The following is a 9,848-nucleotide window of genomic DNA, read 5'->3' as shown; positions in this document are numbered from 1 at the left end:
GTAGCTAACTAGTGTTTCTATAGTACCTACTATAGCCAGGCACTGTGCTCAGCTCTTTGCAAATACCATCTCAAATGATGACCCCCATTTTACCGACGAGGATACTGAGGCAAACAGGGTCAGAGCACTGTCACTTCTCTGCTGTAAGATTTGAACCAGGCGTTCTGGACTACAAGTTCAATCCGAAGCCACCTAGCTTGGAACTACCAGGTTCCTAGTTTGTTGCTATTCCACGAACGCTGACACAAATATTTGGATGTTTATTGGGGGAATCTGTCTTTTTACCACTAACTTCCTTGGGGCATTGTATTTACATTTTAAGCCTCGTTTGCAATCGTAGCTCTTCCAGGCCTTATCAAGTGAAAAAACTTTCCCTTGCCACAACGGAGCAAATATTGGGAGAAGGGACGGGTACTTAGCCCTCTACTAGGGGGAGCACCCCTTCCAGGCTTGTCCCCAGGGCTGGAAGAGCCCTCACAAAGGGTTGTTTTGTTTTAATCTAACTCTCTCTTTAACTGCAAACTGACCTCCCTAGAGTGATGTCAAGTTCTCAAATTGCATTATAATATATTATCTTTTTTAAAGACTCACTGCAATCCTACGCGGCAGCCCACCCACAAGTTCCCTGCAAACAGAAGAGCAAAGGCAGAAAGTAACCCAGCCAAGGTCACACAGCAAGTAGGGGGTAAGCCCCGAGACTCGCACGAACCAGTCGGGCGCTCCACAAATGAATTCTGAACTTTGTGGGGAATTTGCCCTTCACAGGCAGCCCGCAGGCTGGCCCACAGCCTCTCCCAGCTGGATGGCCCTTGGCATGGGGGGCAGGGGCTGGGTCTTCTGCACTCAAAAGAAATGGAGTAACCTAAACACTTCGGGAATAGTCAGCCCATCAACATTGTTAAGGTGCCTACTGTGTGCCAGGCACTGAACTAAGCGACGGGGATCCAAAGAGGGGCAAACACCCGGCCCATGCCCCCTACGGGTTTTACTGGTCCCGCTGGTGGTTCAGTAGCAGGGGACGTCGCTCCTTCCTAGGTCTCCACAGCCTCCAGGCAGTGCACTTAGACTAGCACGCAGTAGGCGCTCAGACAAAGCGCGTAGGTCCAGCGGTGTGGGTGGGCGGGGGCGGGGCGCCACGAGAATCAGCGGACTCTGGTGGACCTGTGCTGGAGGTGGGGTGGGAGCGTGCCGGTCACCTACGTGACCTTGGCCAAGTCCCTGGCTCTCCCGAAGCCTCGGCGCTCGGCTCTGTCAGTGACCAAGAGTCAGTGACCGAGCAGAGTTAACCGAGCTTCCGGGGCGCACGCCTGCCCCGGGCGACCCGTTGCGAAGTCTGGGGTGGGAGATGGGAGGGAAACAGGGCTGAGCAGGACTCTCCCAAGGAGCTAGTGGTGCTGGGCGGGGGGGGGGGGTTCCGCGGAGCGGGGCGATGTGCCCGGAGGGGCCCCGCGCTCTGGATAAGGCCTATTTAATAGAGGTCGTAGGGCGGTGTCTGAGCGGCATTCAGGGAGCGGGGCCCGGCCCTTGGGCGGAGCTTGCGCGCCGTCGCCGAGCCCGGAGCCCAGGGGGCAGATTGGTTGGCCGATCGGCCAGTCAGTCAGGCAGTCGGGCAGTCGAGTGGGCGGGGCTCGCTTCGTCCTCCTCCCTCCTCACATCTCCTCCCACTCCCCCACGTTCCGCCCCCCGCCCCCTCCTGTCCTCCCCCCGCCCCTCTCTCCCCGCACCCCCCCCCCCCCCCCCCCCGCTGGGCCGCTCGGGCTCGCGCGCTGGGAGCGGGTGCGGAAAGATGTCGGACGCGGCGGTGGCGGACACTCGGCGCCTTAACTCGAAGCCTCAGGACCTGACGGATGCCTACGGGCCGCCGAGCAACTTCCTGGAGATCGACATCTTCAACCCGCAGACCGTGGGCGTGGGCCGAGCGCGCTTCACCACCTACGAGGTCCGGATGCGGGTGAGTGAGCGGGGCCCGGGGGTGCGGGCCCGGGGACGGGAGGGGGAGGGGGAGCGGGCCCGCGCGCCCCCGGCCCCCCGCGCGCGCGCACCTGTAGGGGCGGGGCAAGGAGGGACCTCGGGACCGTCCCTCCTTCCCCCTGCCCTGCCCTGCTCTCCCTTCTCTGGGCGCGGGCGCGGCGAGCGGGCACGAGCATGGTGGCCCCGGGGCGCCGCCCGCTGCGTGCGAGCGAGGGAACCCGGGCCGGGGTCGGGGGATGGCGGCGGGTCGGCCCTTCGAGCCGCACCTTTGTAACCCGCCGGCCCCCCCGCCACCGTGATGGAACCCTTGGCCCTGTAGCTTAGGGCTGAGGTTGGGGTCCCCGAGGGGAAGGCGTGAGAAAGCGGGGCCCCCGGAAACAGCTAAAGGAGGGGGCGCCGGCAGGGAGTTTGGGAGGGCCCCGACGGCGCGCCGATGGGTGCCCGGTGCCCGGGCGCAGCCCCGAAAGTTTGGGGGCCGCGCCATCTTTGTGCACACCATTCCCCGAGGCCTTTCTTGGGCCTTCGGGCCCCCTCCCCCAGCCGTGAGAAGGAGCAGAGTCCTGAAGCGGTCAGGACCTTGGGTACTGGAGGATCATCCATTTAGAGGTCATCGAGGAGTCCAGGCCCCCCTCTTTTCAGAGGTCAGGAAACTGAGGCTCACGCACTAGGTGGCAGTCGTCCCCCCCCCCCCCCCATGTGAACTCGATTCACGGAGCACTTTCTCTCTTCTAGTTCGCCAGGTTCAGGCAGCCGGCTTTGTACTGAGGGAGCTCGCGAATTGACTGGGATCCCCCAGTTCTAGCTTTTCCAGACCCCTCCAGAACCAAGCAGAGGGAGAGGAGTAGAAGCGAATAAGTAAAGTTACACTTTAGAATCATCCCTACCAGGGGAGGTGGGAAAATTGAGTTCCTCATCAGACTGAAAAGAGATTGGATGCATTTTTCCAGGGATAAGAAACAGCTTTGAGTGAGTCTGGGATGTGGCCTTGGGAAGGGCTTTTTTTTTCATCCTGTGATTTAGTGAGTGCTTTGATTCTCAAAAGAGAAGAGTATTTCGGGGATATGTAAATAACTCTTTGTCCTAGCCCTGGTTGGGAGAAGGAAACTCTCCCTTATGGGGTCTCCTTGACTAGACTTGGAAAAAACCAACACTAACAGCTAAGCAGTGTGTAAAAGCTTACTATTCACTACCTTTTCATCAATCCCTTCCCACTCTTTGCAGTGTGAGGGGCTTACACTGTAAACTCTTATTTAGATCTCGGTTTATGGAATGGTGATTTCCAGTTTTTTGTGCTCATGGGTACGAAAACCCTCTTTAATTTTGTAAATTCAATTTTATTTTTAGTTATTTTATAGTTAGAGATATTTATAGTCATAGTAACTATATAGTTATTTTATTTTTAGTTATTTTTCAGTTCCAAATTTGCTCTCTCCACCCATTGAAAAAACCAGAAAATAAACCCCACAAAAATGTGTAGTCAAGCAAAACAAGATTCTGCCCTCTGAGTCTGTCAACTGTCCGTCTGGAGGGGGGCAGTGTGTTTGCTCACAAGTCCCCTCTGACTTTGTTTAGCTCCATTGTGTTCATCCAAGTTCCTAAGGCATTCAAAGTTGTTCATCTTTACAGTATCATTGTAACTGTCTAACTTGTTCTCCAGGTTCTGTGAAGCCTTCTTCATATCATTGAACTCTTACCTTTTTTGGAGGATTTTTTTGCAGCAACAGGGTAATTTAACTGGCCATTTGATTTTAGGTCACCGGTGGGTGCTTTGGGAAAAGTGACTCAAAAGACACTGGCTTTTTCTCCTTCCTTCCTTTTTGTAAACAGCTGGATGTTTCTGCCACAATCCCTCCTGATTTGGTCCAGGAGGGAATCCTGAGTTCACAGGTTTTAGTCCTGGAAACCATTGAGTCCTCTCTTCTCATTTTATGGATAAGAAAAGGAAGGCCAAAGACATGGTGAGCCAGGTCTACTCAGATTAAATCCATTTTTTTTCTAGTCCATTCTGAATACTCTTATGAGAAACTTCCCTGGGGCAGTGCAGAGTCTGGAGAAGCCCTTCAGAGGCTTCATATCATGGGTATGCATAGCACCACAGTTGCTATGGTTCAAACTTTTAGGGAATGGAAATTGCCAATTGCTCTTTATCTTGTGGGCTCGGACTTTCCGGCTGTCCTCGCCCTTGGCTTTTGTGGAGAGCATCCGTACCTGGAGCAGCTGGCGGTTACACTTAAGGAGCGTCTCTACTGAAACAGAAAATAGGAGTTTGTTTTTGACATCTGATTTCTGGATTAGGCCTGTGAGGAAGTGAGCCTCCTATTCAGCAGTTCCTTTACTAGTCTGGGAGGCAGAGAAATGTCATTCCTGAGGCAGAGGAAGTCTGCAGAATGCTACCTGGTGATTGGTGGCTCCTTGCAGTGGGTGTCCTTTTCTTAGTTCTCCTCTGTGGCACCTCTCATGGCACCATAATGTTCAGGAAGCTACCTGAATTTCTCAGCTCTTCTCAAGTTAGGTGGTTTAGGAGAAGAATTGGATGGTGGCGTAGGCGCTCAGTCATTTTTACTTATAGGGTTACTAGGTAGTGAGTTAAAGACAACACTTTTTTTGTAGGAAAGTTTAAAATAATAAAATAATCCTTTATACATGCCTCCCTCTGCCCTGAGATGGTACCTCAGTGACTACAAGCTGACCTGAGGCTCCATTTGGATAACTGGGTCCTGAAACTGACACAGGAGAAGGCAACCTCCAGCCCCACAGCTCCCAGAGCACTTTTTTATTTTTTAAAATTGATTTATTTAGTTTTAGTTTTAGTTTACAACATTCAGTTCCTCAAGTTTTTGAGTTTCAAATTTTCTCCCCCTCTCCCCCAAGACGGCATGCATTCTGACATGGGTTCTACATATACCTTCATGCTAAACATATTTTCACAATGGTCAAGTTGTAAAGAAGAATTATAACCAATGGAATGAACCACAAGAAAGAAGAAACGAAACAGAAAAAAAAACAAACAAACAGAAAAAGAGAGCAAATAGTCCACTTCAATCTGCATTCAGACTCCTTAATTCTTTCTCTGGATGTGAATCGCTTTTTCCATCATGAGTCTTTTGGAGTTGTCTTAGAACCTTGCATTGCTGAGAAGAGCCAAGTCTATCAACGTTAGTTATCAGAGATACCGTGTGTCTGTAATCGTGTATTATGTTCTCCTGGTTCTGCTTCCCTCACTCAGCATCAGATCATATAAGCCTTTCCAGGTTATTATGAAGTCCGCCAGAGTACTTTTTTAGAAGCATGTCAGGCTAAGAGGAAGGGGAGCCCCGAAGGAAGATTCCTAGATACCCGGTTCCAGCTATTGGGGGCCAGGAAAAAAGGACAGAAAGTGACTCTAATTAGTTCCACACTTGGCCCTAAATTGGTGGATGGGAAACACAGACATCTCATCTAGCTATTCCTCCCCAGGGCCAGTGCCCTGCCAGGGGCGCCACTGCACAGAGAGCCAGGCTTGGAATCAGGAAGGCCTGAATGCAGATCCAGCCTCAGACTCTGACTAGCTGTGTGACCTTACACAAATCACTTCACCTTGGATTGCCTCAGTTTCCCTAACTGTTACATGAGGATAATAACAGCACCTACTTCTCAGGGTCATCATTGTGAAGATCAAATGAAATCATATGGGTAAAGTGTTTAGCGTAGTGCCCGGCACACAGTAGGTGCTTAATAAATGCTTATTTCCTTCCTTTCTTCAGCCATAGCTGCCCTCAGGATCCCCAAGGACCTTTTGAATGGTTAGGATCTAGGACTGAGCGGGTTGGTATTGTGGAATAATCCATAGAAAACTGGTCTGCCCAACAGCTCTTGACCATGAAGTTTTCAGAATAGGAGAGAATCTTGGCAAAACTGTTAGCTAGGGCATGGCATCGGCAGTCAGCCAACCTAGTTTTTGAATGCTCACTACATCTTCATCACTACTGTAGGCACCATCAAAGCTCCCCAAAGTTGAAGCCATGTTCTCTGCCATCTACAGTGTAATTGAGGAGAAGGCTATGACATGTCGCAGCAGTAAAGATGGTTCAGTACTGTATTGTGTAAGGGCTGAATTGTTTGGTATAGTCCGAATAGTGTCAGAAGTCCAAGGAGGTCAGTGAGGGCTGCAGGAGTAGTCTGGAGAGGCTGCCTGGAGGAGGTGGGGTTGAGTGAACATTGAGGGATAGCAGGCTTTGGGATAGGGTCGAGAGGGCATAACTGTTGAATTTGAGTTTGAATTCTTGTTCCATTCAGGGAATGTCTAAGGCACAAGTACAGCCCAGCTCAGGCCTGGACAACGGTTAGCATTTCTGCTTTGGTCCTCTGAGAAGGGAGCCAGGAACATAGAGCTAACCAGACTGCATCTCTGTTAGAACTTGCCTGAAAGGTTGTGACATATGTGCGGATATGGACTGACACTTCCTTCCTCCTCCCCTCTTTCATTCCTCCTTTCCCTACAGACAAACCTCCCTATCTTCAAGCTGAAGGAGTCATGTGTACGGCGGCGCTACAGTGACTTTGAGTGGCTAAAGAATGAACTGGAACGGGACAGTAAGGTGTGGCCCACCCCCTACCCTGCCTCCGTGGACACCAAACCTGTAAAGGAAGTGGGAAGGGTGGGCACCACTGGATGCTTCAACGGGGCTAACTCTAGACAAATACCTTTTAAGAGAGATGTGTGCAGCCAGGCACAAATAGACTTAAGAAAGGGTTAGAGAAATAAGGTGGATGTTCAGTCTAAAATGGATTATTAAAGAGCAGTAAGGATGTTGGAGCCCAGTCGCTAATGTTTTGATGTGATATCATGAGGGGCATCTCTGCCCTCCCACAGAAGTCCCTTCGTGACAATGTCCCAAACAGACTCCTGGCCTGTCTGGCTCATTGTCCCTAGTCCCTTTTAGGGGTGCTTGTGTTCTTAGCTTTCCTGAGATGCTGCTTGTGGGCCCTCTGCCTGATCTATTGTTCCGTGTCCTCCAGTGGTTGATGTTTGGGGTCTGCCCACAGATTGTAGTGCCACCGCTGCCTGGGAAAGCCTTGAAGCGGCAGCTCCCCTTCCGAGGAGACGAAGGCATCTTTGAGGAGTCCTTCATCGAGGAGAGGAGGCAGGGCCTGGAACAGTTTATTAACAAGTGAGCTGATGTCCTAAGGGCTCTGGCTGCTACTTTCTCATACCCTTCCTCTGCCCCATCTTCTATATTGAGTGCTACGTTGTCGTGTTAGTTGGGGGGTAGGTTGAACTGGCAGTGTGGGCCATTTTTTCAGTTGGGAAGATTGATCCCGCACCTCTGGGCCCTGTCATCCCTCAGTCCCCTGCAGGTGGTATGTGTTGGCCATGTCTGTGAAACCATTTTGCCCAGTTTCCCCTGAGAGCGCTAAGGCTAAGCTGTAACTGGTCCTGGTAAAGCTGGTGGGGGTCTGTATGAAGCAGCCCAGGTAAGGCCTAGGCCCTGCTCTTTGCCTTTGCTGCTGTTTCTGGTCCTTTCTGGCCTTCGATACTGACATCAGCCATCTTGATTCTCTTACAGAATCGCCGGGCACCCATTGGCTCAGAATGAGCGCTGCCTACACATGTTCCTGCAGGAGGAGACAATCGACAGGAACTACGTCCCAGGGAAGGTGCGCCAATAGGAAAGCCCTCTGGCTGCCTGCCCTCCGCCTTCCTGGCAAAATGACACTGATTTTTACACTAAGCCTCTCTCTCTCTTGATCTGCAGTGGCTGTCGTCCCCCGGCCTGACTGTCTGTCTGCCATCGTTCTCCCTGGCACTTGGCCACACTGTGGGCACTCTTCTAAGATCCTCCTCTCTAAGGAGAGGTGGGAAGCTGCGGGCAGAGGTCCTGAGCTTTTAGGGGGGAAGGGTTCAGGAATTGGACTAAAAGGCACTTGCTTGGGCTTCCTCTCGGGCAATAAGTCTAGCCTGGGGGTCCGGCACTTGGCCAAACAGGTCAGCGCTGCTGTGAGTCTAAGGGAGGTTCCCCACTCCAAAGTTCAACCTGGAACTCTGAGCAGGGAGCAACCCTGCCCCTTCTACCTGCATGGAACCTTCCTTTTGCCCTGTTGTGGGATGGTAGACTCTCATGGGCTCTCCCAGTTTTCTCTATTCCACCCCCAGTTCTCTCTACATTTTCTTGATTCCCTTCCTCCCTCTTATGTTACTGTCTGGGGCAGTCATCAGCCCAGAAGCTAAGCATCCAGGTTTGTGGATTTGCTGTCTCAGAGTCACAAGGAACTTCTGGGGAAGCAGAGGGGCTCCCATTGGCTTTCTCCCACTCTCCAGGCCCCTAGCTGCTTCCTCTGCTTGGCTGGCTTGTTGCTGTCCACCCTTAGTTGACCAATGGGGGTCAGCAGCTCTTCCTGAAATCTTACTGCCAGGGTGGGCTGTCTCGGAGGAACTTCCCTATTGGGTGATGGTGCAGACTGAGAATGGTTTCTTGTCTCGGGAAGCTCCCAGTGGCCAGAAAGCACTCCATCCCATTCTCCTTCCTCCTGGAAATCTCACGCCACTTTTGTTCCCAAAGGGCAGGGCTACTTGAACTAATAATGTAGTCTGACTTCTGGCAAGCACTTTGAGCTGGGTAAACGGGGCTGAGGGTGAAGAATTGTCCTCCCCTCCCCCACTTTGGTCACAGGGTCATTGAGCTTTCTGTACCTGTCTCTTCAGGGACCACCAGTGGTTTCTCTAGAAGCTGGGCCAGGGACAGCAGCTGGCTGGGAGTTGCCCTAGCTTTTAGTACGAAGCAGGTTCTTAGGGCTAGGAGCTATCCTGGGCTTTGGGCTGGGAGGTGGCCTGTTTTCTGGCCAGGGCAGTCGAGTAGGAAGCATCAACAGGAGAGCCTTTGCCCACCCCTTCACAAGACCTAGGCTCCCCATCATAGTAGGATGTTGGGGGAAGGGATGAGTAGCCTGATCTGGGAGGGGGTGGATTGGGTACTGGCCTGGGATTTGGAGCTGGGCCCCAGGCCAGAGGTCAGCTTGAGCTGTTGAGGCTGTGCCCAGGAGCAGCTCCCAGAGAGGCTCTGTTCCCTTGCTCACCTTGCTAATGTGGTTGTTGTTGAAATACCTGCTTCCTTTTTTGAGCTCTAGCTTCTCTTCTGTATTTTTTAAGACATTCCTTCAGCATGCACAAGTGCTGAGAGTCTGACGCCCCATCTCTGCTGTGTATATATCCTAATTTGGGGCTTTCATTCAGCAAAACTCTTCAATCTTCTGTCAGACAATGTCATATCGAACTTCTGTTCATATTAAACCACTGTGAAGCAAGCCTGTTTCCCCCTCCTGTTTTGTTTTGGGGAGCCCTATGGGAAGGGGACTCACAGCAAGTCAGAATTTGGATTTGTAAATGCCCCGTGCCCTAGCAAGCCATAAACAAGTTCACACGCTCTTTTCATACCTGCCACTAGTGCAGTAGCGTCTGCTGCTGAGAAGAGGCTCAGTTTATGCTGTGGACCGTCCTTGGCAAATTGGGCTCTTTTTTGGAGGAGTGGGGGTGGGGGATTCGTGCTAATTTAAAATGTAAGTGAGGGAATTGGTTTTTGTTGGGGGAGATAGACTCCATGCAAACAATAGTGAGAAGGCAAACAGAACAGGGGCATTCAGTTGAGACTTGCAAAAGGTGGTATTTGGGGGGAGGGTTTTGAATGAAGTGAGCTTGGCAGCTTGAAAGAAAGGCCCGACACGTCTTTGTCAGAACAGCTAGTAAGCAAGGTGAGGCCTCATTCCAGACAGATGGTGAGGAAGTCAAGGAAGGAAGATCTCTTAGGACAGGATATTTAGTGTGGGGTGGGCAGGGCTTGGAAGGAGAAGACACAAGTGCTGTTCTCTGCCTGTCAGTGTGACTTTGGGGTGTTTGCATGGTG

General features: G+C 51.8%; 1 protein-coding gene across 1 annotated transcript; it reads left to right on the top strand.

Annotated features, from left to right (window-relative positions):
- Window positions 1-1,760: 1,760 nt before the first annotated feature.
- On the top strand, window positions 1,761-9,252 carry SNX12 (sorting nexin 12). The gene is made up of 5 exons (XM_036740240.1): window positions 1,761-1,951; window positions 6,453-6,548; window positions 6,997-7,121; window positions 7,518-7,608; window positions 7,707-9,252. Exons 1-5 carry the CDS (start codon window positions 1,787-1,789, stop codon window positions 7,839-7,841), a joined length of 612 nt encoding a protein of 203 aa, XP_036596135.1. The 5' UTR covers window positions 1,761-1,786; the 3' UTR covers window positions 7,842-9,252.
- Window positions 9,253-9,848: the final 596 nt, after the last annotated feature.

Source organism: Trichosurus vulpecula, chromosome X (assembly GCF_011100635.1).
Source record: "Trichosurus vulpecula isolate mTriVul1 chromosome X, mTriVul1.pri, whole genome shotgun sequence".
NCBI classification, from domain to species: domain Eukaryota; kingdom Metazoa; phylum Chordata; class Mammalia; order Diprotodontia; family Phalangeridae; genus Trichosurus; species Trichosurus vulpecula.
This window is presented reverse-complemented; position numbering and strand designations above follow the sequence as displayed.

Bases quoted from the DNA above. Each gene is read 5' to 3' on its own strand.
- SNX12 (XM_036740240.1), top strand. From the start codon at position 1,787: ATGTCGGACGCGGCGGTGGCGGACACTCGGCGCCTTAACTCGAAGCCT. The intron at 6,549-6,996 runs GTGTGGCCCACC...GTCTGCCCACAG, and splicing joins AACTGGAACGGGACAGTAAG to ATTGTAGTGCCACCGCTGCC. The intron at 7,122-7,517 runs GTGAGCTGATGT...ATTCTCTTACAG, and splicing joins CTGGAACAGTTTATTAACAA to AATCGCCGGGCACCCATTGG.